This window comes from Drosophila simulans, chromosome 2R (genome assembly GCF_016746395.2).
Source record: "Drosophila simulans strain w501 chromosome 2R, Prin_Dsim_3.1, whole genome shotgun sequence".
Lineage (NCBI taxonomy): Eukaryota > Metazoa > Arthropoda > Insecta > Diptera > Drosophilidae > Drosophila > Drosophila simulans.
Window position 1 is genome coordinate 16,634,791 of NC_052521.2, and position 26,564 is coordinate 16,661,354.

At 43.7% G+C, this 26,564-nt stretch overlaps 7 protein-coding genes across 11 annotated transcripts; 4 read left to right on the top strand and 3 right to left on the bottom strand.

The window, feature by feature from the left end:
- The first annotated feature begins 9 nt into the window (after window positions 1-9).
- Window positions 10-5,526, top strand: LOC6735257 (calpain-A). 2 transcript variants are annotated; one of them, XM_016168519.3, is made up of 15 exons: window positions 10-148; window positions 1,027-1,211; window positions 1,623-1,799; window positions 1,861-1,937; window positions 2,007-2,131; window positions 2,193-2,313; window positions 2,370-2,610; window positions 2,669-2,899; window positions 2,962-3,354; window positions 3,417-3,535; window positions 4,213-4,255; window positions 4,308-4,449; window positions 4,507-4,734; window positions 4,786-5,115; window positions 5,175-5,526. In XM_016168519.3, exons 2-15 carry the CDS (start codon window positions 1,038-1,040, stop codon window positions 5,258-5,260), a joined length of 2,487 nt encoding a protein of 828 aa, XP_016028600.1. In that variant the 5' UTR covers window positions 10-148; window positions 1,027-1,037; the 3' UTR covers window positions 5,261-5,526. The 2 variants fall into 2 exon arrangements, with proteins under 2 accessions (XP_016028600.1, XP_016028599.1); XM_016168518.3 differs by having other exon boundaries at window positions 97-240.
- An 87-nt stretch (window positions 5,527-5,613) lies between these two features.
- On the bottom strand, window positions 5,614-12,252 carry LOC6735258 (focal adhesion kinase 1). Of its 3 annotated transcripts, none has more exons than XM_016181544.3 (16): window positions 12,172-12,252; window positions 11,510-11,605; window positions 10,741-11,443; window positions 10,572-10,681; window positions 10,279-10,514; window positions 9,720-10,215; window positions 9,525-9,657; window positions 9,335-9,467; window positions 9,129-9,273; window positions 8,869-9,073; window positions 8,669-8,808; window positions 7,558-8,609; window positions 7,266-7,355; window positions 6,755-7,209; window positions 6,590-6,700; window positions 5,614-6,525 (listed from the first exon to the last, which is right to left on the bottom strand). In XM_016181544.3, the coding sequence occupies exons 2-16, from the start codon at window positions 11,556-11,558 to the stop codon at window positions 6,069-6,071; spliced, it is 4,515 nt and encodes a 1,504-aa protein (XP_016028602.1). In that variant the 5' UTR covers window positions 11,559-11,605; window positions 12,172-12,252; the 3' UTR covers window positions 5,614-6,068. The 3 variants fall into 3 exon arrangements, with proteins under 3 accessions (XP_016028602.1, XP_016028605.1, XP_016028606.1); XM_016181547.3 differs by having other exon boundaries at window positions 12,008-12,232; XM_016181548.3 differs by having other exon boundaries at window positions 8,470-8,609; window positions 11,510-12,231.
- Window positions 12,253-12,418: 166 nt separating this feature from the next.
- On the top strand, window positions 12,419-16,856 carry LOC6735259 (transcription elongation factor SPT5). Of its 2 annotated transcripts, none has more exons than XM_016168520.3 (12): window positions 12,419-12,544; window positions 12,936-13,324; window positions 13,387-13,511; window positions 13,570-13,707; window positions 13,765-14,215; window positions 14,278-14,348; window positions 14,406-14,572; window positions 14,633-14,805; window positions 14,861-15,114; window positions 15,174-15,369; window positions 15,424-16,147; window positions 16,204-16,856. In XM_016168520.3, exons 2-12 carry the CDS (start codon window positions 12,953-12,955, stop codon window positions 16,767-16,769), a joined length of 3,237 nt encoding a protein of 1,078 aa, XP_016028607.1. In that variant the 5' UTR covers window positions 12,419-12,544; window positions 12,936-12,952; the 3' UTR covers window positions 16,770-16,856. The 2 variants fall into 2 exon arrangements, with proteins under 2 accessions (XP_016028607.1, XP_016028608.1); XM_016168521.3 differs by lacking the exon at window positions 12,419-12,544 and adding an exon at window positions 12,734-12,876.
- A 439-nt stretch (window positions 16,857-17,295) lies between these two features.
- LOC6735260 (60S ribosomal protein L11) lies at window positions 17,296-18,479 on the top strand. The gene is made up of 5 exons (XM_016168522.3): window positions 17,296-17,337; window positions 17,402-17,448; window positions 17,577-17,699; window positions 17,760-18,057; window positions 18,273-18,479. Exons 2-5 carry the CDS (start codon window positions 17,443-17,445, stop codon window positions 18,398-18,400), a joined length of 555 nt encoding a protein of 184 aa, XP_016028609.1. The 5' UTR covers window positions 17,296-17,337; window positions 17,402-17,442; the 3' UTR covers window positions 18,401-18,479.
- A 599-nt stretch (window positions 18,480-19,078) lies between these two features.
- LOC27207779 (ADP-ribosylation factor-like protein 6) lies at window positions 19,079-19,989 on the top strand. Its single transcript, XM_016183454.3, has 4 exons — window positions 19,079-19,326; window positions 19,379-19,510; window positions 19,566-19,694; window positions 19,762-19,989. The coding sequence occupies exons 1-4, from the start codon at window positions 19,149-19,151 to the stop codon at window positions 19,926-19,928; spliced, it is 606 nt and encodes a 201-aa protein (XP_016028611.1). The 5' UTR covers window positions 19,079-19,148; the 3' UTR covers window positions 19,929-19,989.
- Window positions 19,990-20,009: 20 nt separating this feature from the next.
- Window positions 20,010-21,287, bottom strand: LOC6735262 (elongin-C). Its single transcript, XM_016181542.3, has 3 exons — window positions 21,141-21,287; window positions 20,851-21,062; window positions 20,010-20,300 (listed from the first exon to the last, which is right to left on the bottom strand). The coding sequence occupies exons 2-3, from the start codon at window positions 21,060-21,062 to the stop codon at window positions 20,159-20,161; spliced, it is 354 nt and encodes a 117-aa protein (XP_016028612.1). The 5' UTR covers window positions 21,141-21,287; the 3' UTR covers window positions 20,010-20,158.
- A 942-nt stretch (window positions 21,288-22,229) lies between these two features.
- LOC6735263 (tubulin beta-1 chain) lies at window positions 22,230-26,513 on the bottom strand. The gene is made up of 2 exons (XM_002082197.4): window positions 26,339-26,513; window positions 22,230-23,660 (listed from the first exon to the last, which is right to left on the bottom strand). Exons 1-2 carry the CDS (start codon window positions 26,393-26,395, stop codon window positions 22,374-22,376), a joined length of 1,344 nt encoding a protein of 447 aa, XP_002082233.1. The 5' UTR covers window positions 26,396-26,513; the 3' UTR covers window positions 22,230-22,373.
- Window positions 26,514-26,564: the final 51 nt, after the last annotated feature.

The window sequence follows — 26,564 nt, forward strand, 5'->3', positions numbered from 1 at the left end:
TTGCAGCTATCGATGTATTTAAATTGACATAGGGCTGGCAAATCACAAATACTTCGATAAGCATAAATACCAAAACATTCGATAGCAGTCAGGTGTTGAGCTACAGATATAAATATTTGTAGTGAGTAAATATCTCCGTCTGGTGAAGGTACGCGGTTCCGTTACTTTATTGTTGTGCTGTGATTTTGGGGAGTGAAAGTGCGTGATTCGATTCGGAAATCGTTCTCTCGGCCAATCAAGGTCCGTTGGGAAATGGTCAAATATATATAGTATTAGAAATATCAAGTGCTTATGACGAATCTACTATTCTTTACGAAAATATGGTGGTCACGGGAATGAGCCAGTCCAGAAGAATGCATTAATTATCAAACCTGTTTGGGTTTCGCCGTGGAATTACCAATGTTCGCAAATACAATAACAGATGGGAGCCCATCTAGCATATTTCGCCCCAATTAAAGGCCAATTTACTATTGTCACAAAAATATATACCCTATATGTGCGGTACATCTGTAGTAGTTCCGTGGGTCAATGTCAATATCCCGGCTTAATATGGATAAGAAACGAAGCTCAATCTCCCGAATGGCGCACACCCTTTGAGTCACTAGAGATTCTCATGCTTCCGAATGATGTCACACAATATAGCATATATACGGGACTACATATATATAAATTCAGCATTGTATATGTAGAAACATTTGAATTATATTTGGGTGCGAACCGAGACATTCTTGTCTCCAAAGTATAATTCAGTTTGCGTGAATTAAAGTAATTTCATTTAGCCGGACTTCCAGTCACACTGGGAATACTAACGATTCTGTAATGCTCGTTAAACCATATTTATGTCTCTGGGTGTGCTTTTAATTTCACCGCGAGGCTTATAAGTAAATATGGGCGATATAAATATTGGATGTTGCTAACTAGACATCAAATGTTTGAACAATAAATATTTATTAATGGGTTTTTAATCTGAGGCGGCACCTTACACTGCCAACTGACATTAAACTACATACATAATTATATTTTCAGATATCTGCACGATGGACGACTTGAGGGGATTCTTGAGGCAAGCGGGACAGGAGTTCCTCAACGCAGCTGGAGAGGCTGCAATGGGAGCGGCCAAGGATGTGGTCGGATCGGTGATCAACGAGATCTTCATCAAGAAGGAGGCCGACACCAAGAGGGTATTGCCCAGCATCAAGAATATGAGAGTTGTAAGTTGACCCACCGGGTTATCATCACTTATTTACAGGGGGCTATACTATACTAAACAAACATAGAAACCAATCCATTGAAATCTACATATGCATGTTAACAAATACATATACATTCCACTCATTAGCAACCATTGCAATCTCAAAGTAGTAGTACGTTGTACTATGGGAACGTAAGTACCTACTCCCGTCATCCTTGTGGCATTGACATAATTCCATTCCAAGGATAATGCGCTGCCAAAGTGTCGTACTGTGTTGTCCTCGTTTTCTTTTTCTTTCGCATGTAAAGTGTAAAACGCATCATCGTTTATACAACTCCATTACACAACTTTATCGTGTACATACATAATACTCTTACTCAAGTACATCAATTTTGTTAGATTCATATCACTAATAGCACGTATTTTTTAGCTGGGAGAGAAGAGCTCGAACCTGGGACCCTATTCCGAGGTGCAGGACTATGAGACAATATTGAACAGCTGCCTGGCCAGCGGTTCCCTTTTCGAAGATCCACTTTTCCCGGCCTCGAACGAGTCGCTTCAGTTTTCCCGGCGTCCAGATCGTCACATCGAATGGCTAAGACCTCATGTAAGTTTTAGGTACTTTGATATTACCTGTAACTGAAGGTATAAATGCTTTAATTATAAAGGAAATCGCGGAGAATCCCCAGTTTTTTGTGGAGGGTTATTCACGTTTTGATGTCCAGCAAGGCGAGCTTGGTGACTGGTAAGAATCAAATCTATACTTCCACAGCTAGAATAATTAATAGTTTTAAATAAATGCTTACATTTATAGTTGGCTCTTGGCTGCCACAGCCAATTTAACTCAGGAATCCAACCTCTTCTTCCGCGTAATTCCAGCGGAACAGAGTTTCGAGGAGAACTATGCTGGTATCTTCCATTTCCGCTTTTGGCAGTATGGTAAGTTAGTTATTAAAAACCAATATCCATGCGCTCCTTACCATTTTATTTAAAATTTAAGGTAAATGGGTTGATGTGATCATTGATGACCGTTTGCCCACTTATAATGGAGAGCTGATGTACATGCACTCCACGGAGAAGAACGAGTTCTGGAGCGCCCTGCTGGAGAAGGCTTATGCCAAGTAGGACAACGTTATTCACATACTTTTCGTTCCACTCATGTATATATGCTTTCTAGACTTCACGGATCCTACGAGGCACTAAAGGGAGGCAGCACTTGCGAGGCCATGGAGGACTTTACTGGCGGCGTATCCGAGTGGTACGATTTAAAAGAAGCCCCCGGCAATCTATTCACCATCCTGCAAAAAGCAGCTGAACGCAATTCCATGATGGGATGCTCTATTGAGCCTGATCCAAATGTAACAGAGGCTGAAACTCCTCAGGGCTTAATCCGTGGTCACGCTTACTCCATAACCAAGGTTTGTTAGAAAACTTTTTATGATAAGAACTTTTAATAATACAAACTTATCTCAACAGGTTTGCCTTATTGACATCGTGACGCCAAATCGCCAGGGAAAGATCCCTATGATAAGAATGCGCAATCCTTGGGGCAATGAGGCCGAGTGGAATGGACCATGGAGTGATAGCTCACCAGAATGGCGTTATATACCCGAGGAACAGAAGGCGGAGATTGGACTAACATTCGACAGAGACGGAGAGTTCTGGATGTCCTTCCAAGATTTCCTTAACCACTTCGATCGCGTGGAGGTAGGACTATTAACATTTCTTGCTGAAATATTTCATGATTCATAACCCATGACTTTATTCAGATTTGCAATTTGTCGCCTGATTCGCTGACCGAGGACCAACAGAACAGTGGCAAGCGAAAGTGGGAGATGTCCATGTATGAGGGAGAATGGACACCCGGTGTTACAGCTGGTGGCTGCCGCAATTTCCTGGATACATTCTGGCACAACCCCCAGTACATTATCACCCTAGTCGATCCTGATGAGGAAGATGAAGAAGGACAGTGTACCGTCATCGTGGCCTTAATGCAAAAGAATCGCAGATCGAAGCGCAATATGGGAATGGAGTGTCTGACCATTGGTTTCGCTATCTATAGCCTTAATGATCGCGAACTGGAAAACCGTCCCCAGGGTCTGAACTTTTTCAGATACAAGTCTTCTGTGGGACGATCGCCGCACTTTATCAACACCCGCGAAGTACGTATACGGATATATCCAGGATATGGTTGCAATCCCTTAACATTTGCGTTTTTATTTAGGTGTGTGCTCGCTTCAAATTGCCTCCTGGTCACTACCTGATTGTGCCTTCAACTTTCGATCCGAACGAGGAGGGAGAGTTCATCATTCGAGTGTTCTCAGAAACTCAAAATAACATGGAGTGCGTACAAGTAGACAATGACAATGAGTTTGTATATTAGAAATAATGAGGGGTTTCTATAACTAAAAGCTTCTTACGTGCAATATGTGGTATGTGACTATAGTATTCTTTAATCTCTAGTGCTAGTAAATGTTTGACTAGATTTGTTTCTTTACCCTCTACACATTCCTGACAGATAAGTTGGTTATGCCATTTTTAATCACTCTTCTTATATATATTTTTACTTGAGATTAACGCCTGCAGTATTCCAGAAACTCGAAATATATTTCTTCTAGATAAACTCAAATGTAATGTCGGTCTGTCTGTCCAACTGTCTGTTACGTGTTAAGAATAATTCTGATTAATATATAGTTCCACTTCCTTAATTTATCAATTATCAAAGGGGTGGTTTAACAAAGTTTAATTTTTCGGATTATTTTTAACCCTTGTTTAAATTGTATTTTGTCATGTAACGAGATATTTATTAAAGTAAAAATAAAGGAAACTCCCACAACAACATACTTTTGATAATGGACCCCAACAAATTAAGCTCATCTTGAATATCTGCTTCTCAATACTCATTAGGCCATTCGAAATCCTTGTATTGTACATAGTATTGTATTCCATTTGTTCCTCTATAAACGAATTGTTTTCCATTCACTTCAATGTCAATCATTTCGCTTTTCACTCCCATCTAGAGAGAATGATGATCATGTGGGTTATGGCGGCAAAGCCGATACGGTAAGTTAACTGTGGTCAATGGGATCGCTTAATTAGAGATTTTGCTTTAAAGATTACGCCAGGATTCCCAACACCCAAGCCCATTGATCCTCAGAAGGAGGGCTTGCGACGCCTGTTCGACAGCATTGCCGGCAAGGACATGGAGGTGGATTGGATGGAATTGAAACGCATTCTGGACCATTCAATGAGGGACGGTAAGGCTCGAGATTAAAAACTACACACATGGTGTTTCAAACAACGATTTCTTTCAGATTTGCCCAAACCAGTGGTTTTCAATCGTTTCTCCAATAACATGGCCTTTGAGACCCAGGCTGCTGGTCCTGGCGACGATGGAGCTGGCGCTTGTGGACTTTTGTCCTTGATTTGTGGACCGTTTTTAAAGGGCACGCCATTCGAGGAGCAGTTGGGAATGAATGATCAGTCGAACAAGAGGCTGATAGGGGACAATCCGGCGGATGGAGGTCCTGTAACACCAAATGGTAAAATAATATGCTTTTAAAAAAGAATAGAATACAAACAAATCTTTACAGCAATTGTGGATGAGACTCATGGCTTTTCCAAGGATGTTTGCCGCTCCATGGTTGCCATGTTGGATGCTGATAAATCGGGAAAGCTGGGATTCGAGGAGTTCGAGACTTTACTTTCGGAAATCGCCAAATGGAAGGCCATATTTAAGGTCTATGATGTGGAGAATACGGGCAGGGTATCCGGATTCCAGCTTCGCGAGGCTCTCAACTCTGCCGGCTATCATCTAAACAATCGTGTTCTAAATGTTTTGGGCCATCGATATGGCTCGCGTGATGGCAAAATAGCCTTCGATGATTTCATCATGTGCGCTGTTAAAATCAAGACATATATTGGTAATGTGAATGATCCTAATTTAAACAAGTGGAAATTCTATTGTAAACGTTTTTTCTAGATATATTCAAGGAGCGCGACACCGAGAAGAACGAAACAGCCACCTTTACTTTGGAGGAGTGGATAGAGCGCACAATATATTCGTAAAGGATATATATCTAAGCTAGCAAATCAACTCGAACAAATATTTACATGGAATCTCTTAATGGCTATCTCCAATATTTTTCTTTATATAGTACAAAACAAACTTCACTTCCGAAAAAGATTTCATCCAATATAATCACGTCATTGTTTGTATGTCAATAGGTGTTGTTACCTAATTTAATGACTTGTTGACCCAATAAAAAGATTTATTACATTTGCATTTGTAACGTGAGCCGATGTTAACTTATTAAAGAATTCCATACCCCGTATATTCTAAGATGTTTTTTATTTATTGGGATGATTAAAAAATGTTCTTGCTTTGGATTCAACGAATAACTAAAAAAAGAAACAACGCATTTTGTTTAGTTAATCTTTTTATTTTTTGTGATTGAACCTTGCACCAAAATAATTAGCTCCGAGTAAAGCCTATAATGGTAAACTATAAATCACAATATAAATGTCTTAAAACACACCCGAAATGATGATGAATTTAATTTTTAGTTGTATTAGATCGAGTAGATTATCTATAAATTACTATTACTAGCCATCTTCATTCAAAAACGTGTCTTTGTTTCTTAAATTATTTTGACTACATGACGATGTGAGAATGCGGCCGGCCGAGTTGGGGTCTCGTCAAACTTTTTAGTGAGTAAGTATGTTCAAAGCTATGTATATTCCGTACGTAGATAAGCGAATTATCCGCTGAATAGTTCGAGTGATATACATATTCTGATATATATTAAGTATTTACAGTAGTTAGGTCGTTAAGTTAATATCTATCTTCGCATAGAAAAAAACACAAGCTTTAGAATTACGCGTGGCCGTGCAAGGCGGACGTATTGCAGTACATATGTTCACCCGGGCTGCCCAGGGTCTCCTCAACAATTCGCAACGGCTCGTTTGTCGACCTGGTGGTGTCCAAGCCAAGGCTCATCCCTCGCTGTAGACTACCACCGCCGCTTAAATCGATGCTTCCTTTTGGGTTTTGCAACTGTAATTGCGAGTTGAAGCTATGATGCAAATCATTATCATATATTCCTGTGTTTTGAAGCAAATCTCCAGAAGTGCTAGTCTTGATATAGCCACCAAGGTCATTAACTGGCTCTGCGACAATAGATCCAGAAGTCGACTCAAAACTTGACGAACAACTTGTTTCTTTTGTGGCGGATGGCGGGAATAGATGCTGATAACGTTGACGTATCGAATCGACGACATCAAACAGGTTTTTGGCGTCCATAGCCAAAACATGGGCAGCAGACAGCATACTCCTTCCAATGAAATCATAATTAGAATTCTTAAATATCAAAATTAGTTTCGGTGGTTAGCACTCACTTGCGATATTCACAATCCAGCGTAGTGTCACTATATTGTTGAGCCAATCGCATCGCTGAGACCAATTCATGCATGTCTTTTGAAAGTACCTGATGTGCCATTTGCACTTCCCTATAAACAAATAGCATTAAATTAATCAACTTTATAAACAACGAACTTGCTTACTTGAGGGCCTGTGCTGGAAATATTATTGATATTTTGTCCACCGATGTTAGCAAGTTTCTCAACTTGACGCCCACGTTCTTAACCAATTCCAAGTAACCCTCGGTATTCGCTTTCTCCACACCTTGCGACAGCGCCATTATTGATTTGACCACCAGTGTGGTGGCGCAATAAACTTCATCATCTGCGCGGTTAGGTGGTCGACTTGGAACTGCACTACCAAGGTTTCGGGCATTTGAGCCCATCTGTTCTTCTGCAGTTGTCAAGCTGGACAAATGATCTGCCGATGAGTGGTTCGACTTCAATGAAGAGAGATTGGCATTTGGTGTCATAGGTCGAGAACTGGAGTTCGAGCAGTCCGGCAAACTGGAGGGACCAGCTGACATGAAGTCAAGCTTAAACATTTGTGCCTGATGATCATTGAGCGATCCTTGAGGTATTGAGCAGGATCTCTGCCGCTGAAAATTGTATGATATGAAAACCACTTTCTTAATAGTGTTTATTTGGTACTCACTAGCAATTCTTCTTGAATTAACCATTCGCTATCGCTGTTGCTATCCTTTTGCTGTTGTCGTAGTTTTTCGCCCAAAACATTGTGAATGCCCTGCAAATAAAGAGGATTTGTTACTCGCGGCTCAAGGATTTCAAGAATATTTTAACTAAAACTTAAATAAATCAAAGCTAACTTAAAAATGTTACTAAATACAAATATAGTTATAATGCTCTTTAGCATAAAAGTAAAAAACCAAAGGGAAATAAAAAGGATATGCAAAGCTTGGCTGCCAACGTGTCCAATAGGCCCAAACCTGATTTCCCATGGCTTCAGCTTGCAATGTGGCCAAGCAAGCAGCTCCTTCGGAAATGTTAGGGTTAACTGTGATGCTCTGTGGTCCCGAAGTCATCCACTGACGCTCCATTTCTCTCTGATGTCTTAGACTTTCGTCCAAGTTGTGTGGGGATATAACTCCAAAAGAGTCCATTGTGCCGCATACAGGAATATTCGGCTGTAATCCCAAGCAATCTGTGTTTTGTACTTGGCCCAGTTCAGCTGGTCGCACATTAACCATTGGGCTAAACTTGGGTTGCTGCCTAGCGGACACACAAGTCTTGAGTCCGATGCCCCCAAAATCGTAAATCTCCTCGGGAAGAGCTTCGCATTCAATAGAGGTTTTCATCTGTTGGCGATAGGCATGGAAGTATGTGTTCCGCTCCATGCTCCTCGATCGCTCTGCCGTATTCGTGCAGTTTGGTGGCGGCTTTGTATTGTAGAAAACAAGATTTTGGGCTGACATCAATGACTGGTGGCGTTCCAGGCTGCCACCTTTGGAGTGCATGGCTTTTGCAGGTGGTGGTGGGTGCCTCTCCAGGCTCCCATATAGGCTATATCCGGACACCTTGGACACAGACGGGTTAGAAATGTTTTCGGCTTGCATGTGTTCCTCTGTTTGGGGTGGGCAAACGACGAAGCTGCTTTTTGAAGGCAAACTACCCGTAAACATTCCTGCCTGGTGTGAGTTGAGGGATTCATGGGGGTTAGCAGAAGCAGTAAGGGGATTAGCCAGTTGACTAGCGCTGCTATTAGCTGAAAATTGGGACCTAAGCCTTTCGGATTCTGCGATGGGGTCAAGTTTTAACAAATCTGCTGCTGGTAGCTTAGTAGTCTTAAGCGAAACATTCGGATTGGTGTCATCTAATCCTACGGCTAGAGTATTAAATACCGAAGCTGGTGTGGTGTACGCCGCTGGATTTATGCCTCGTTTTTGGTTCTCCATCATCAGTTTGGCCAGCACCGCGGGATTTTGTGCAATAATATAAGTCTGAGGTAGCCCCGTTGTTTCAGGCATTAAACCAGTGATGTCTGCAAATAATTAAAGCATTAGAATACTTAAATAAATTTAGCTAAATATAATTAATTACCAGGATCGTGCATCACCCTTGAAGGTTTCGATGGCGGAATGTCGATGTCATCACTGCCAATCCAGGACATGGAAGCCACTTTTCGTTGCTCCCGCTTCAGTGTCTCCGATGAATTAATGCTGTCTTCAATCAGAATTTCACTAAGAAATAAAAAAATATACTGTTTAATCAAGTATTGTTTAGATTTTAGGGTGACTTACTGTAGAGTTTCCTTGATCCGCTTGAAATTTGGTCGTTTAAGTGGCTCGTACGCCCAGCATTGGGACATTAGCGAATATAACCTAGGCGGGCAGTTAGGAGGCAATGGCAGACGCTCCCCGTTTTCGAGCTTCAATATAACATCGCTGTTCTTGACGCCTTGGAAAGGCTTTACACCGAGCATGAGTATTTCCCAAATGCAGACACCTAATATAAATACAAGGTTAGCCATAGTAGATAGGTAGCCACATATTTTACTTACCGAACATCCAAACATCGCTAGCAGTGGTAAATCTTCTAAAGTTTATTGACTCAGGGGACATCCATTTAATGGGTAGGGCAACTGTGGGGGTTGAGTGATAATACGACTGATCAGAAACCCAACGTGATAATCCAAAATCAGCCAACTGCAAGTTTGAAATCAATTTAGTAAATCTCAGTCAAACGCAAATGTGAATTAAATATTACCTTAACACATGTTGGTGAGCTGACTAGTACATTACGCGCCGCTATATCTCGGTGAACAAACTTTTTGGATTCCAAATAACTGAGAGCAGTCGAAAGCTGATAGCAATACTTCAGTAGAGTACCGTGGCTTAATCTAATCAAAACAATCAAGTTATTAAAATCAAATTAATTATTAATGCTTCAGTATCACCTTTCGCTATTTGTCTTTAAGTATGCACGCAGTTCACCCAGTTTGGCCAATTCCATAACTATCCAAATGGGCATTACGCTGCAAATGCCGATTAAACGAATAATATGGGGATGATCGAATTTTTGCATAATATCTGAAAGTAAAATTTGAGTCTTAAGAAAGTGCAAACAAATTAAACGTAATTGTAAAACTTACAAGCTTCGGCAAGAAAATTTTCGGTTTTTTCAGGATCGTCGTTAGCTTTACATGTCTTTATCGCCACTTGTATAACATCTGGCCTTGAATCGGCATTTCTTTGGTCACTATTGCTATTTTTTCCATTTCCTGCAGAGTTCTTGCCCTTGCCCAGTTTCGGAAGCGTATACGTGCCAACATACACATCACCAAACTGTCCCACACCAATTTTGGCGCTCGGCGTAATGAGGGCTCTGTCCAACTCATAATTCCGAACGGTGGGCGTAGAGTAGTCGCCCTCGCCCTCCAATAATCCAATCTCGGCATAATCATCGGTCAGCATCGGTTTTCCCTGACTTGAAGTTGATTTATTGGACCCCAGCGTCGCATCATTGGGCAATGCTTTTGCGCTATCTTCGTTCGACGCGTTTGTCTCTCGATGCCAAATCGTGAACTCTAGGTCTTTTGATAACAGCCGGCAGTAACCGTCAATTAGGTCAGCAATACTCTCAGCGGTCTGTAGATAATTAAAATAAGCGTTAAAATAGGCAATAAGCATAATTCTAAACTACAAACTCACATTAATACCATTGCACGTTATAACCAAATCTTCCACGTTGTTGGAAGCTGATATTTTTATTTGGGTTTTAATCTTCTGGCAGTTGCAATTAAAGTTCTGAAGCTCTGGTTCCGTGGTATTCTCGCCAGACTTGGACAGTTTTTCCTTTGGTAAAGTGCACGTTTTAATAGAGACCACATCTTTAAACTGAGCCACGTTCTTCAAGCTGGCCTGAGGATGAGTCTGGTACGAGATTCCTAAAAGTACAAAATATGTTTAGCAAGGTATTTTTTGCACACCTGTGAAGTAATTACCAATGTGAGGACCGACGTGTAGAATTCCAGAAATATTCCACGCCGAGCTCAGGGTTACCGAGAACTGCTCGAAGTTTGTTAAATAAATATTCTTCAGAAGATCAAAGAACCTGTAACAAGAAACGATATATAAACGGGACACGTGACTTTAAACTTCAGGAATGCCCACCGCGTCAAGTACTCAATGTCGTTGTAATTGTAGACCTTTTTGTAACCGACTTGGATCAGTTTCTTAAGATTCTTTGGCTTTGATGTGGCTATCACAGATTGAGGAAGAAAACTTTTAAATCCGATTTCCTTTTCAATGTAGTCAATGTGCTGCTTTTTGTCTGGTGCTTTCACGGTAATGTTCTTGAAATAATGACGAATGCCCAGACAGCACAGTTGCACCGCCACTTCAGTGTCGATGGATGTGACATTGGCTTGGATAAAGTCCTCTTTCACCTGATTGAAGTAATAGAAGCATGTGGCCTTGTCCTCCTCGAAGAGCTCCTGAATATTATTTGGCACGTAGCGCACTCTGAGCTCCACACGCCACACCCTATTGTCGGTGATCCTTCTTCCATGCTCCAATAGAACCTCATCCAACTCCGACTGGTTGTTGGGACAGTCGACGTTTGAGCAGCCGGGCGTCAGGATGTGCGAGAGAACCTTCTGCATCGAAGTGCTCCTGGCCAGCCAGATCACCTCCTTGGTTATCATGTTGAGCATGCGGCAGGCATATCGCTGAATGCTGGGTGTCCGTCCATCCGTGCCCAGGTCCTCGACGGTGCGCCGGATAACATGGAAAACGGTCTCCTTGACATTAAACCGAACAGCCTTGAAGCTCTTGTTCGGCATATGCACGTGGATGAGATACTCCTCGGAGTGAACTGGCGGGGAAATAGATTTCATTTAGTTTTATGGTGTGGTGGTAGGGGGGCAAGAGCATAACTCACTCTCATTTTTAGTGGGCGGCGGTTGACTGGTGGCTCCCGCGGTGTTCATGGTCCACAGTTACCGCACAGTGGGCGATTCCGGATAGAGGTTTCAACCTGAGATACCAGAAGCATATGTTACGGCGGATATCGATTGCATGACACAATAACTAGCTAACTGGCGGACTTCCTGCAAATCTTCACAGGTGGAAGAGAAGAGAGACTTTCCCACCACCAAGTTGTGTGTTTTTTTTTTTTTGTTTTTTTCTTTCGCTTCGTCTGCTTTATGGTGTTGTGGAACCACACCTTACTGCCCCGAGAAACCCACTTGCACGCCCACTCTCTGCCGACGCCAGAGTTACGGGCCGTCGATCGGCGGGCTATATAACCGAATTCTTTAATCTGGTCGGGAAAGCGAGAGATTCGTCGTTATTGCCAAACTCTCAGTTTATGGAAATGCGGTAGGTGGTAGTGGGCACACACATGCACATCCCCGTATGTGCATCTGTTTATACATACAGTCTGCGCCAGATGTGTGGGGTTGATATGGTTATTGAGTGAATTGCACGGTGAACCTTGCGGTGTTTTCACTTCAACGCCACATAGTCGATTCAGGTTATGGAATTGTGCTTGCCCGCTGGCTTTTATCAGCTAGTAATGGTTATTTTTAAAAATATGATTACTTATTTCTCCGTAGTAGCCAGTGTGACCGAATCCTTCTGCTGATAATAAGCCAGCTGGGCTGTTCCCGAATTGGAACTGGTTCACTGGAGCGCTACACATCGTCTGTGGAATTAAACATTTATTTGCAATTTTAAAATTAATCTTTTTATAGCGGAATAAATGCTTTATATTATTTACTTATAATAATTTAATTTTGAGTTTCTGAACAACCATTAGTTCACGGAACTAGTTCCCACTTTGGTATTAACTTTTCTAACGCAAGATATCGATAACAACAGATTTACGACTGTCTCACCACTGGCGTGGAAAGGATTACTTTTTTGCTTTTGCACAATTTGCTACGAACAAATCGAATTAAACATAAAGGATATAGTAAGTACTAGATTTATTACATCTTCGCTGCAAGTATAAAATGCATATACCCCTGTGATATATACTGTGAACAAAAGTTGAAGATATGAAAACCACCGATTTTGCTTCGTTGCACTCGCACACGTTTACAAATTTCGTGTTAAAGAAGCAAAAAAACTTAAGAAAGGTAGAAAAAAGACGATATGGCATTCTAACCAGTTTCATCTATATAACAATGGAATAAAGAAAAGATCAACATCCAATGAAGTTTATTTATTCGCAAAATTAACTTGCATATGTTCGTTTGTCCGCAAGAGCACCTGCATATCAGAAGTGGCGGGGTGCTCCTAAATGTATGTGCATTCTTGCCATATCAAATGGATTGTTATCACATTTCTTTGTTTGCTATTAGGACTCACATAGGCCATAATGTCGGACTCGGAAGTCAGTAATATGTCGGATAGTGGCTCCGAAGATGGATCCATTTCCAACAAGTCGCAACGGAGTGCCCGCTCCAAGTCAAGATCGCGTTCCAGGTCCGGTTCCAGGGGATCTCGCTCCGTTTCCAGGTCCAGATCACGCTCCCAATCGGGCCACTCTAGATCTGGCTCGGAATCTCCACAGAGACGAGACAATCGCGGCAAGAGCGATGAATCCGGCGAGGAGGAGGAGGAGCCACCAGGCGAGGACATCGACTCCGAGGAGTACGATGAGGAGGAGAACGACGATCACCCAAGAAAGAAGAAAAAGAAGGAGCGTTTTGGTGGCTTCATCATTGACGAAGCTGAAGTGGACGATGAAGTGAGTCTTTATAACACGTATACTTTTTCCATATATAACTATAATCATTCACTGAACTATAGGTCGATGAAGATGACGAGTGGGAAGAGGGTGCCAATGAAATTGGCATTGTGGGCAATGAGATTGATGAGCTGGGTCCCACAGCCAGGGATATTGAAATTCGTCGACGAGGCACAAATCTTTGGGAGTAAGTTGAAGCTTAAGATAATACCCGGTCTCAGTCTAATATGTTTACATTATTCTAGCACTCAAAAGGAGGATGAGATAGAGGAGTACCTCCGTAAGAAGTACGCCGATGAGTCCATTGCAAAACGCCACTTTGGAGATGGCGGTGAAGAGATGTCAGACGAAATTACCCAACAAACTCTATTGCCCGGCATCAAGTGAGTTTCCATATCTTTACCAACTGGCAACCATTTTATTCTATGCACTCCGCACAGGGATCCCAATTTGTGGATGGTGAAATGTCGCATAGGCGAGGAGAAGGCCACAGCGCTTCTTCTGATGCGAAAGTACTTAACCTACCTGAACACAGACGATCCATTGCAAATCAAATCTATTATTGCACCAGAAGGCGTCAAGGGATACATTTACCTGGAGGCCTACAAGCAGACTCATGTTAAAACTTGCATTGATAACGTGGGTAATCTTCGGATGGGCAAATGGAAGCAGGAAATGGTGCCCATCAAGGAGATGACGGATGTGCTAAAGGTGGTTAAGGAGCAGGTTGGCCTTAAAGTGAAGCAATGGGTGCGCTTGAAGCGCGGTCTCTACAAGGACGACATCGCACAGGTGGACTACGTGGATCTGGCCCAGAACCAAGTACATCTCAAGTTGCTTCCTCGCATTGACTACACACGCATGCGAGGAGCCTTGCGAACAACAGCAACGGTAGGGCGATCATAAACAGTTCATAAAGTGTTATGAGATTTATAATTGTATGTATTCTATAGGAGAGTGACGATAACAAGCGCAAGAAGAAACGCCGCCCAGCAGCTAAACCTTTTGATCCAGAGGCCGTAAGGTATGTATTACCATTGGAGTTGATTTCGCTCAAGACCTAAACTACGTTTTTGTTTAGGGCAATTGGAGGTGAAGTACACTCAGATGGTGACTTCCTGCTCTTCGAGGGAAATCGATATTCGCGAAAGGGATTCCTCTATAAGAACTTTACCATGTCGGCCATTCTCTCGGACGGTGTAAAGCCCACTTTAGCCGAGCTAGAACGCTTTGAAGAATCTCCGGAAGGTAAGATATGGAAGTTAGACCTGCTTGTGTTCATATTAACCTGGAAATTTACTTATGCAGAGGTAAACTTGGAAATTATGGGCACCGTGAAGGATGATCCCACTATGGCTCACTCATTCTCAATGGGCGACAATGTGGAAGTCTGCGTGGGAGATTTGGAAAACTTGCAGGCCAAGATTGTGGCTATTGACGGCACCATGATTACTGTCATGCCTAAACATCAAGATTTAAAGGTGTGTATTACAAAAGAAAAGTAGGATCACGTAATTAAACAAGTGATTTTTGCAGGATCCTTTGATTTTCAAAGCCAGTGAGCTGCGCAAATACTTCAAAACAGGAGATCACGCCAGAGTGTTGGCTGGTCGTTACGAAGGCGAAACTGGTCTCATTATTCGCGTCGAGCCTACAAGAGTGGTGCTCGTCTCCGATCTTACCAATCACGAGTTGGAGGTTCTGCCAAGGGACTTGCAACTGTGCTCGGATGTGGCCACAGGTGTGGACTGTCTCGGCCAGTTTCAATGGGGAGATATGGTGCAACTGGAGTGAGTTTACGAATGTAATGACTTTTAAAACAGACCTTATAAGAATTGTATCATAACAGCTCCCAGAATGTGGGTGTCATTGTGCGATTGGAGCGTGAGAATTTCCATGTCTTGGGCATGAATGGCAAGTGCATCGAGTGCAAGCCAACTGCATTGCACAAGCGAAAGGAGAACCGCCATACGGTGGCTCTGGATGCAGATCAGAACCAGATTCGCCGGCGCGATGTAGTCAAAGTGATGGAGGGACCCCATGCAGTAAGTTATTCCATTTTATCCAATTTGTGGTATCTTCAAAGTCAAACCTTTCAGGGACGTTCCGGCGAGATCAAGCATTTGTACCGCAGTTTGGCCTTTCTCCATTGCCGCATGTACACGGAGAACGGTGGAATATTTGTGTGCAAGACTAGGCATTTGCAATTGGCTGGAGGCAGCAAGACGAACGTTAATAATGCCGGCATGGTGGGCGGTCTAGGATTTATGTCGCCGCGCATTCAATCGCCCATGCATCCATCCGCTGGTCGTGGAGCTCGTGGTGGCGCCCGTGGTGGACGAGGTGGTTTCCGAGTGACCCGTGACCGTGAGATCTTGGGTAAAACCATTAAGATTAGTGGAGGACCTTATAAGGGCGCCGTGGGAATTGTGAAGGATGCCACCGAGAGCACGGCTCGTGTGGAACTGCATACCTCATGCCAGACGATTTCGGTGGACCGGAATCACATTGCCATTGTGGGAGTCACCGGAAAAGAGGGCAGTGTCTCCACATATGGACGCACCCCAGCTCGCACTCCCGGATACGGTGCCCAGACTCCCAGTTATACCGCTGCCGGATCGAAAACTCCGTTGGTGGGAAGCCAGACGCCCAACTGGGATACGGATACTCGTACTCCTTATGGCACAATGACACCATCGCACGATGGCAGCATGACACCACGACATGGCGCTTGGGATCCCACGGCAAACACAACGCCGGCCAGGAACAACGATTTCGATTACTCCCTTGAAGAGCCCAGTCCCAGCCCTGGATACAATCCAAGTAAGTGCTTTGGTTGCGCGTCGCTCTTGACATATTGTAACTATCGAATCTTAAAGGTACTCCTGGCTATCAGATGACTTCCCAGTTTGCCCCGCAAACTCCTGGCACTCTGTATGGATCGGACAGAAGCTACAGTCCATTCAATCCCAGCCCCAGTCCTGCTCCGTCGCCGTATCCCGTTGGCTACATGAACACTCCGTCGCCATCGACTTATTCACCGAATACTCCGGGTGGCATACCGCAGTCGCCGTACAATCCCCAGACACCTGGAGCCAGTCTGGACTCCTCGATGGGCGACTGGTGTACCACAGACATTGAAGTTCGCATTCACACGCACGACGACACCGATCTCGTTGGGCAAACGGGCATCATCCGCACCGTTTCGAACGGTGTGTGCTCCGTATTCCTGCGCCAGGAGGATCGCAGTGTGTCCATCGTCAGCGAGCACTTGGCGCCAGTGCTACCAAGCAATGGCGACGAATTCAAGATCATCTACGGCGATGACCGCGAGTCCGTGGGCAGAGTGCTGTCCAAGGATGGCGATGTGTTCGTCTGCAGGATTAACGAGGATATCAAGTTGCTACCGATTAACTTCCTCTGCAAGATGAAGTCCATCGACTAAGCTCTACACACGGATTGACGGAATTCTTCTATGAAATACACATTATTGCTAAAATTAATAATTCAAATAAACAATTATTGACGTTTACTTCAAGTTTTTCAATTAATATCATTAAAAGTGCCTTTTTTATTAATTTGGATGCATTACTTAATTGATGTGTTTAATACGAAATGAATTTAATTAACCAGGCCATATTTTAAATAATTCTTTATTCTAATTTTCCATACCATGCCAATAAAACAATTATCAAATCAAGCTACTTCAAAGTCATTTAATAGGTCTTCTTGTAAACATCCGCACAATCAACTAATAGCAAATATCTGCCATATTTGCTGTTCAGTATTCAACGAAATAATTGAATAAACCAATTTTAGTGATTAACATTTTAGGGAATACCCCCTTTATTTACAATTTGCTCTGTTAACCGTTAGTGATGGAAGGCCGTGCGCACAACAGCACGATAGTTCGATAACAGCACGACAACAGCACGTGTCGTGCGTTTTTTAGGTCCATTTGTGCGCTTCAGCGCGGTCACACTAACCTTTCCTTCTTTTCTTACAAGTTTCCGGTGAGTGCTCCGCGTTTTTTTGCCGATATTTTTATTTAACCACTTTTAAATCGTTTATTTGTAGCGTGGGATACCTGTGAGCAGCTTTCACTCCTACATACCACAATGGCGGTAGGTTCAACCACAATTGCTGCACGCATCGACATATTTTCAACCATATTTTTGTCATGCAAAAGTTGTACGCTGTGTGTTTACGATGGCAGCACAAGAAGTGACGAGTTTCCTTGGTTGTTTTTCAGGCTGTTACCAAGAAGATCAAGCGCGATCCCGCGAAGAACCCGATGAGGGATCTGCACATCCGCAAGCTCTGCCTGAACATCTGCGTGGGCGAGTCCGGTGACAGGCTGACCCGTGCCGCCAAGGTAAGATAGACCCAGATGCAGCATAACCATGATCACTGGCTAACAAGAGCATGCCAACAGGTGCTGGAGCAGCTGACTGGCCAGCAGCCAGTGTTCTCCAAGGCCCGCTACACGGTCCGTTCGTTCGGTATTCGCCGTAACGAGAAGATCGCTGTCCACTGCACGGTGCGCGGCGCCAAGGCCGAGGAGATTCTGGAGCGTGGCCTGAAGGTGCGCGAGTACGAGCTGCGTCGGGAGAACTTCTCCTCCACCGGCAACTTCGGTTTCGGCATCCAGGAACACATCGATCTGGGCATCAAGTACGATCCCTCCATCGGTATCTATGGTCTGGACTTCTACGTCGTCCTCGGCCGCCCTGGTAAGCATCTGTCTCCTACGTTTCGAATCGCGCACTTAATTAGGTATCTCTGCCAATCGAGGCTCTGATGCTCAGTGAATGTGCGCACAGCAAAGAAGATGTGCTTAGTTGGACTCGCTACATTCCATGCGAGGCCACACGGTACAATTTCGACAGCGTCTCCTGGATTGCGAAAAACGTTGATTTCTTATCTCCTACTCTGGTTTATCTTGCAGGCTACAACGTGAACCACAGGAAGCGCAAGTCCGGCACTGTCGGCTTCCAGCACCGCCTCACCAAGGAGGATGCCATGAAGTGGTTCCAGCAGAAATACGATGGTATCATCTTGAACACCAAGAAGTAGAGGAGCTCTATCCGTAACCATGTTTTTTAAGAAGAATTCTACAATAAACCTTGGCTTGTGTCAACACGTAAAACCCGTAGTTCTGATCAACATTATTTATCGCCAATAGTTTCAACTATGTGGATCGTGATTGGAGTTATTTGGCAAGAAACCATTGCTGGGATTCCTTAACCGGTTTTAGGTTCTATCAACCCCAACATCTTGTTAATGGATAAAACTACAGCATATTGTATTGTCTCGACGAAAATATTTGGATATCAGTGACAGGCATTAAGGATTTGAAAGTTTACTATTCATTTGGCAAATTTTAAAGTCATTTAAATGAGAAAACTTTTGTAACAAAAGCAACAAATTCCAGTTTTTTCTACACGTTGAGTCCCATGATCATTTATTTTATGAAATCCTAAAGCCTAATCTCTATGTATGTTGCTCAGAAATCCTTTACTATTCGTTTAGTTCAGTGCAGGTGTGCTTACGGCCAAAACAATTCCATCTTGGGCATGATGGGTGACCTCCCCCTACTTTTGTAATCGAACCAATACTCAAAGTCACGCCTTAGGTGAACTTGAAAATTCGTGGGGGCGAACGAATCGGATGCGGCAGCCAAAGTTGAAGGTGGCCATAAGTTTCAATAAATCGATGACAACACCAAGCGGGTTGCCATGGCAATTGAAAGTCCTTTGCAGGGCCAAACATGTCAGGAAAATCGCCGTAAACAAAATAAAATTGATGCCCGTCCGCCAGTAAAATGGGAATGTTGCACAATTTGGCCGATTTGATAAAGATTAAAAAGGATAAGATGACGATTCTGGTGCTGGGACTGAACAACAGTGGAAAGTCCTCGATAATCAATCATTTCAAAAAGTCCAGCGAACAGACATCCATTGTGGTGCCCACAGTTGGGTTCATGGTGGAACAGTTTTACAGTAAGTGGAAATGGAATCATCAGCTATGACTATATGTATCCCCTTGGAGCAGGCATGTCAGGTGTTTCCATAAAAGCAATCGACATGTCCGGTGCGACGCGATACAGGAATCTGTGGGAGCACCAGTTTAAGAACTGCCACGGCATCATCTACGTCATTGATTCCAGCGATCGCATGAGATTCGGTATTGGATATGCAAATTAACAACGCCCGCCCATAGCTCAATGTTTCAATTTTAGTGGTGGTCAAGGATGAGCTGGATCTGGTGCTGCAGCATCCGGACTTGTGCAACCGAATCGTGCCAATTCTCTTCTACGGCAACAAAATGGACATGGAGGACTCGCTATCCAGTGTGAAAATAGCAGCAGGTCCTTCTCTTAAGTTACTCAAAAGTTAATAACTACATGTTGCTTATAATATATCATCCGTGTGCAGCTCTCAGATTGGAGAACATCAAGGACAAACCCTGGCACATCTGCTCCAGCAGCGCTATATCCGGCGAAGGTCTGGGCGAGGGTGTCCAATGGCTCATCCAGCAAATGCGTTTCGCCATGCTGAACAACAAAAATGCCGCCAAATCCAGGTCCAAGCACTCCAAATAGAAATGCGACGCTCTGCACTTTTGTCTTGATGTTTAATAAAAAGCAATGTTTTTCGAAAAAAGCGTATTACAAAACTGATCGTTTAGGAAATCAACAGAAATTTATTTTCTCGCAGGGACGATCTTCTCGTTTCATTACCAAATTAACATGGGCGATTAAGCTTTACGCAGTCTGGCCCTCCTTCGTTCACTTGTAAATAATGTAAATTCAAATTAACCAATATTATGTTTTTAGCAGTCTAGGAAATTAGCCGCCATCAAAAGTTCTAATGCGATCTCCGGAGCGATCGGGAATTCGGGTATTTCGGTAGAGCTGTTGGTGTAACGCACTTTATAGGTGAAGTACATGCAGACCTTTTGTAGGACGTGGGATCTGAAACGAATAAACAATCTTAATAGTTGAAAAAACTACTTTCGATTACCAATCTAACAATAATGCTTAAACAGACATAACACAAATGCACATAGAGCATTTAAATTTATAAGCTGGTTTAGCTAAAGAAGTTATGAGTTGGGAGTTGACTGGCTTTTTTCTTATAGAAACCCTACATTTTGATTGCTATTATAGAGTTTAGGTACAGATCAATCAGAATATACACGGAAATAACACCATCAATCTGATTTGTAGCAGCAATCGATGCCGGACTGTGTGCTAATCTAATGCGCGCAGTTGTGCCCGAGATTACGTGTAAAACGGGCCAATTTGAATCATACCGAACGATCTGTAATTCGTGGACTTTACTTGGGTGTGCTCTACGTACATGCATGCACCCATGTAACTGCGTACATCTTGGCTATGTACCGTACATCTGTGCAAATTTGTCGCCGGTCATTAGGTCACACAGACTGGTCGCCGTGCAGGTAAGCGCACTGCTGCCGGCGGAGCAACTGGGCTGTGCCTTTGGTGGAGCCACCCTACTTACGGTATCTCCCGGAAATGCACCTCATTGGCCTCGTTCTCGGCAAACTGACCCGGTCCGGACAACATCGCCCGGATTGTGCCGGAGGTGAGAGCGTGCTCGCGTTTGACGACAAATTCGTGGCCGTCCGAGGAAATCAGCTTCACGTACATGGCGTCCGGACCCTCGCATCCGCCGTAGATCTTGTCGCCGCGCTGCTCGTCCATTGCTATCATCTGAGTGGGGGGCGGCAAATCGTTGATGGGATTAGCACGGATCGCGAAAATCGCCCTAATATTTATATTTTATCTTACTTGTCAAATATCAGTCAGTGACACCCACACACGGCCGCACGGTACACACACACACACGCAATCAATACACACTGTGCACACTGTTTTCGGCGGCCCTGGCAGCGCAGTGTTGTCAATCGATAAGTTATCGATTTTTAAATATTTTATTGCAAAATTATATTTTACTTCCTATTTTGCATCTAAATTTAGATCGAATATGTGTAATTCAAAGATAAACACAATAAAACTATAAAATTAGGCAATAATTTTATTAAGCAATGAATTTTAATCTCTGCTAAATATTAATTTATTTTTTTATATGACCACACTTTAATTGTGCATTTAATATTTTATTTATATATTTGCTCATTCAAACAGCAAATCGCTTTAATCTGCTCCGCAGAAGTAGTTAATCGAGCTATTCCAACCAACTAATTATGCTTATTAAAGTGAATTAAGGTTATGATACATGACTCATATTTATGACACATGCAAAGTGGATTTTGAAGTTTTGAATAAAAACAAAAAACTCACACTCCACCTTCATGAAAATCGTGTGTGGGAAACCGTAGCTTTAAGTCTATCATAAAATATATATATTAATTAGATTTATTGCATACAAGGCCGACTGAACCACAATGGTACGTAGGCCCACTTCCTACGCTGAAAATATCATGTCATGTCCTCTTCAAGGGCGAACTACTTTTGTTTATGCAGCATTTGCTCGAAAGTTGAGGTAGGTAGAGCAAATCATTGTCAATAAATAAAGAAGGTCTATAAATAAACTAATGTGAATGAAATTATCAATCACCAAAACATAACCATGTCCAAAACAAACACAGCCGTTGAAAAGATTTCTATTGTTTTTAGCTGGGAGAGAAACTCCGATTAAATAAACATAAATTTGCGAATTCGAATAATACAGTGAGAAAATGTAAAACAATGTACAAATACTTCGCTTTTGCCAAAACCTACATTAATAAGCCTAGTTACATGAATACCAACACTCCAAACATTAATCAGCTTTCTTGGACTACAAAACGCAGTCAGTAAAATGATTAATATCTCTCTTATTAATTATAAGAAACCCCCACACAAAAACCATAATTGTTTAGACTTGTGAACAAAATTGGATCCGACTTTATTGATTACGTTGTTAAGAGAACAAATCTATTACAACTGAATTCATTTGTTCTCGTTTCATTTTTTTTCGCAAAACATTGATCGAGAATTCGATTGATTTCCGATTCGAATTTAGTTCTCGTCGACCTCAGCCTCCTGCTCCTCCTCGAACTCGGCGTCCTCGTCGGCGGTGGCCTCCTGGTACTGCTGGTACTCGGACACCAGATCGTTCATGTTGCTCTCGGCCTCGGTGAACTCCATCTCGTCCATGCCCTCGCCAGTGTACCAATGCAAGAAAGCCTTGCGCCTGAACATAGCGGTGAACTGCTCGGAGATGCGCTTGAACAGCTCCTGGATGGCGGTGGAGTTGCCAATGAAGGTGGCGGACATCTTCAGACCACGGGGTGGGATGTCGCACACGGCGGTCTTCACGTTGTTGGGGATCCATTCGACGAAGTAGGAGCTGTTCTTGTTCTGGATGTTCAGCATCTGCTCGTCGACCTCCTTCATGGACATGCGTCCACGGAAGATGGCGGCGACGGTAAGGTAGCGTCCGTGGCGTGGGTCGCAGGCGGCCATCATGTTCTTGGCATCGAACATCTGCTGGGTCAGCTCGGGCACAGTGAGGGCGCGGTACTGCTGGGAGCCTCGGGAGGTCAGGGGAGCGAAGCCGGGCATGAAGAAGTGAAGACGTGGGAAGGGCACCATGTTGACGGCCAGCTTGCGGAGATCAGCGTTCAGTTGGCCGGGGAATCGCAGGCAGGTGGTTACGCCGGACATGGTCAGGGAGACGAGATGGTTCAGGTCACCGTATGTGGGTGTCGTCAGCTTGAGGGTGCGGAAGCAGATGTCGTAGAGAGCCTCGTTGTCGATGCAGTAGGTCTCGTCCGTGTTCTCGACCAGCTGGTGCACCGACAGGGTGGCGTTGTAGGGCTCCACAACGGTGTCCGACACCTTGGGCGACGGCACAACCGAGTATGTGTTCATGATCCTGTCGGGGTACTCCTCGCGGATCTTGGAAATCAGCAGGGTTCCCATACCGGAGCCAGTGCCGCCGCCAAGGGAGTGTGTGAGTTGGAAGCCTTGCAGGCAGTCGCAGGATTCGGCCTCCTTGCGGACAACATCGAGCACTGAGTCCACCAGCTCAGCACCCTCTGTGTAATGACCCTTGGCCCAGTTGTTGCCGGCACCCGACTGGCCGAACACAAAGTTGTCGGGCCTGAAGATCTGGCCGAAAGGTCCCGATCGCACGGAGTCCATGGTGCCGGGCTCCAGATCGACAAGGACAGCGCGGGGCACGTACTTGCCACCGGACGCCTCATTGTAGTACACATTGATGCGCTCCAGCTGCAGGTCGCTGTCACCGTGGTAGGCGCCGGTGGCATCGATGCCATGCTCATCGGAGATGATCTCCCAGAACTGCAAATGAGAAATGGAAGTAAAGAATTTGGGATTAGTGGGATTAGGACTTGCAGGTGCTGTACAAAATTTCTTGTGAACATGAGTCAGCAGGAAAATCGATTTCTAGGGGGTGTTTTCTAACTCAGTCTTAAGAAAATGTATGAATGACTTGCAAATGAGTCACCACACAAAATCAATGGTAGTAAAACTTCTCAAAGCCTAGACCATCTGCTACAAATAACACGTAAAACGAAAAATATATATATAGCTATTATATATTTGATAGCTCCACATAAATCACGAAAGAAGTTTATGCTTAAGCAACGGTAACTTTTATTTGCACAAGAGCAGTTGAAGAAAACTTTTACTAATCACTGAAACTCATTTCCAATTCTGCAAGTAATTTGCTTAAAATTTCCTTCCATGCCCAGTAAAAGTTGATGCATGTGAAAGGCGATCTTATTTTCTTGTTTTTCTTTTAACTTATACAGATACCTTCGATACAGAAACCTTCTCAAACGAAATGGGTGCTGGGTTATGGAAAGTCAGTCTATATATAACTCTTTATTGATTGGAATAAATGGGCACAAGCTCAGCCGATGTACATACACATGTCTGGGCTCGGCTACGCGGTTTAGGCCACCCATGTACGCCATCATAAACTCTGTGTATGGGCCGAGCTCCGATTAACATAACACCATTTTTGGTGCGTTTCCACCACCACGACCAGCAGCACCATCGCCACACCAACGATAACGTCATCTGGCGTGGGTTTTCGTTTCGGATCTCGAGGCGCAGCTGTCATTGCGTTCCGCCAACCGATCTTACTCGAATCTTCGGGCGTGGGCTGAAACTGAGCTGTATGACTACTATCTGTCTGTCTGTCTATATGTCAACGTGCTGCCCCCACGCAATGCCGGCGACCTCAGAGCCGGGGTTTGCCACCCCAAAAGCCCCCTGCTTCCGATGCGGCTTACATCACCGGTTGTTCGGGTCTCGCGACCCACTCTCGTCTCTGCAAGACGGAAACGGAGGAGGAGTGGGAGGAGCAGTGGGTACCACTTGGAGAGAGGCGTTGGCGTTGTCTGTTTGCTGAGAGGTTAAAACTGCAGCTTAGTGCTCCAACTACCGACCATCTGGCGCATAAATCGTCTGTTTTTCAGGGCATTACGTCACCTGAACTTTTCGCGATGGTCGTTGTTTATGTCGCGTAAACAAATAAAAACAATTAACCGAAATAAGTCGCTACACTGGTATTGGAGGAAATGCGTGGTTGACACTCGTTTAGCGAAATGGCACCGTCATACCGGATTCTATGTATATAGAGTGTATATATAAATATAGAAATACACATTTGTAAGCCGGTCGGGTCGAAAGCGAGAGAGAGAGATATTGAGAGCCATACTTGGGCACAACAATTCTGATGTTGCAGCTGCTCGGGTTTTAAGGCGTTTCCGAGGGTTGTTTTCGGCTCATGGGCCCATGCCCAGGATGTGGGTATTGATTTTTCGGGCAAGGACTAGAAAGATTCGTCATCATCAACATCACCTTCGTGTCCTGAGCCCCGTTATCCCACACGCATGTGCAGCACCGCCCTTCTCGGCTTCGTTGTGTTTGTGTGCGAGAGGAAACTGGGATAGAGACAAACAGATGGCAAATTCCTCTATGTAAGGTCATCATCTCACCTTGCAGACTCCCAATTCCTACTGCTCAAAGTAAAGTTTCGTTTTGGCAAATAATGGCCGAAAGAGAACCGAAATCTGCCTATACTATAGTCATGAATAAAAAATAGAAAATTGTTTCATTCCATGATAAGATAGAGAAGCCGCCGGAGTAGCGCAATTTGAAGTAGGCAGCAGAGTGTGGAATGCATGAAAATCGATAGAACAGCTAATGCAGCCTACGTACATATATCTACATACTTATATCCCATCTATGTATAAGATCAACTCTTATACGTTCTGCGAACCGTTCAGCGACGACCGGTTCAGCCATTTTAGGTTAAAATGACGTCATGTTTTCTCTTTAGAAGACGCATAGCGGCAAAAAAAAATAAAATGAAAAAACCGGCCGACGCTCACACATACAAATGAGCAGCAAACTCTTGTGTGCGTGTAGAAAAGCTATCGTGTTTTGACGATAGAAAAGTACCCTTCACCATCTGGGCAGTGAAATGGCTTTCACAACCGGTGAAAAACTATGAAAGTCTTTCGCCCAAGAGAAAATGACTCATGCATGCAACACGCACACAGGCATACACATAGCCACCAGCGTCGGTGTAATTGCAGACACACCCAACTATAATTACTTACATATGTACATACATATGTGCACGAAGTACATATGCGAATGTCAATGGCCCTAAAACATTATATCGATCGGAAATTTGGGCGTAACAAACTTTCGTTCTAAATTTTGGACCCCAAATGCCAGAGTAGAACAACAAATTTTAAGCATCTTTGCGAAATCGGACAAATATGCGGTATATACAAACACAGATGCCGGGACTCAAAAAGACCACTCGTACACACACGCACACAACTTGGTATACATAAATGCAAATGTGTGAGTGTGAAAATGCCGGCCTCAATAAAAATTTTTGCCACATGGACAGCGAAGTCGTGCAAAAATGACGCCATTTTGGCAACTGTACTCTGGATGGAAAATGAATGGAAAATGCAAATGGGAAAACTTACCTTGGCGCCGATTTGGTTGCCGCACTGACCAGCTTGGATGTGAACGATTTCCCTCATTTTGTATTTGTTTTAGGTTTTTGAACTTTTAACTTAAAATTATCTTTCGCTTATAGCAGTCGAACACAACACAAACTGTCCGCTTCACACACTTGGTAAAATTAGTGCAGTCGCTTTGGAGAGCGCGGGCTTTTATACGATGGCAGCAGTGTGGCCATACAGAATGAAA

Bases quoted from the DNA above. Each gene is read 5' to 3' on its own strand.
- LOC6735263 (XM_002082197.4), bottom strand. From the start codon at position 26,395: ATGAGGGAAATCGTTCACATCCAAGCTGGTCAGTGCGGCAACCAAATC. The intron at 23,661-26,338 runs GTAAGTTTTCCC...TCTCATTTGCAG, and splicing joins GCAACCAAATCGGCGCCAAG to TTCTGGGAGATCATCTCCGA.
- LOC6735257 (XM_016168519.3), top strand. From the start codon at position 1,038: ATGGACGACTTGAGGGGATTCTTGAGGCAAGCGGGACAGGAGTTCCTC. The intron at 2,132-2,192 runs GTAAGTTAGTTA...TTAAAATTTAAG, and splicing joins TTTCCGCTTTTGGCAGTATG to GTAAATGGGTTGATGTGATC. The intron at 4,256-4,307 runs GTAAGTTAACTG...TTTGCTTTAAAG, and splicing joins ATGGCGGCAAAGCCGATACG to ATTACGCCAGGATTCCCAAC.
- LOC6735262 (XM_016181542.3), bottom strand. From the start codon at position 21,062: ATGATAGCAATGGACGAGCAGCGCGGCGACAAGATCTACGGCGGATGC. The intron at 20,301-20,850 runs GTAAGTAGGGTG...TATTCGTTTCAG, and splicing joins GTGCATTTCCGGGAGATACC to ATCCCACGTCCTACAAAAGG.
- LOC6735258 (XM_016181544.3), bottom strand. From the start codon at position 11,558: ATGAACACCGCGGGAGCCACCAGTCAACCGCCGCCCACTAAAAATGAG. The intron at 8,809-8,868 runs GTAAGTCACCCT...TTTATTTCTTAG, and splicing joins CGGATCAAGGAAACTCTACA to TGAAATTCTGATTGAAGACA. The intron at 8,610-8,668 runs GTAATTAATTAT...AATTATTTGCAG, and splicing joins AAGGGTGATGCACGATCCTG to ACATCACTGGTTTAATGCCT.
- LOC6735259 (XM_016168520.3), top strand. From the start codon at position 12,953: ATGTCGGACTCGGAAGTCAGTAATATGTCGGATAGTGGCTCCGAAGAT. The intron at 13,708-13,764 runs GTGAGTTTCCAT...CACTCCGCACAG, and splicing joins ACTCTATTGCCCGGCATCAA to GGATCCCAATTTGTGGATGG. The intron at 14,806-14,860 runs GTGTGTATTACA...TGATTTTTGCAG, and splicing joins CTAAACATCAAGATTTAAAG to GATCCTTTGATTTTCAAAGC.
- LOC6735260 (XM_016168522.3), top strand. The intron at 17,700-17,759 runs GTAAGATAGACC...GCATGCCAACAG, and splicing joins GGCTGACCCGTGCCGCCAAG to GTGCTGGAGCAGCTGACTGG. The intron at 18,058-18,272 runs GTAAGCATCTGT...TTTATCTTGCAG, and splicing joins CGTCGTCCTCGGCCGCCCTG to GCTACAACGTGAACCACAGG.
- LOC27207779 (XM_016183454.3), top strand. From the start codon at position 19,149: ATGGGAATGTTGCACAATTTGGCCGATTTGATAAAGATTAAAAAGGAT. The intron at 19,327-19,378 runs GTAAGTGGAAAT...CCCTTGGAGCAG, and splicing joins CATGGTGGAACAGTTTTACA to GCATGTCAGGTGTTTCCATA. The intron at 19,695-19,761 runs GTCCTTCTCTTA...ATCCGTGTGCAG, and splicing joins CAGTGTGAAAATAGCAGCAG to CTCTCAGATTGGAGAACATC.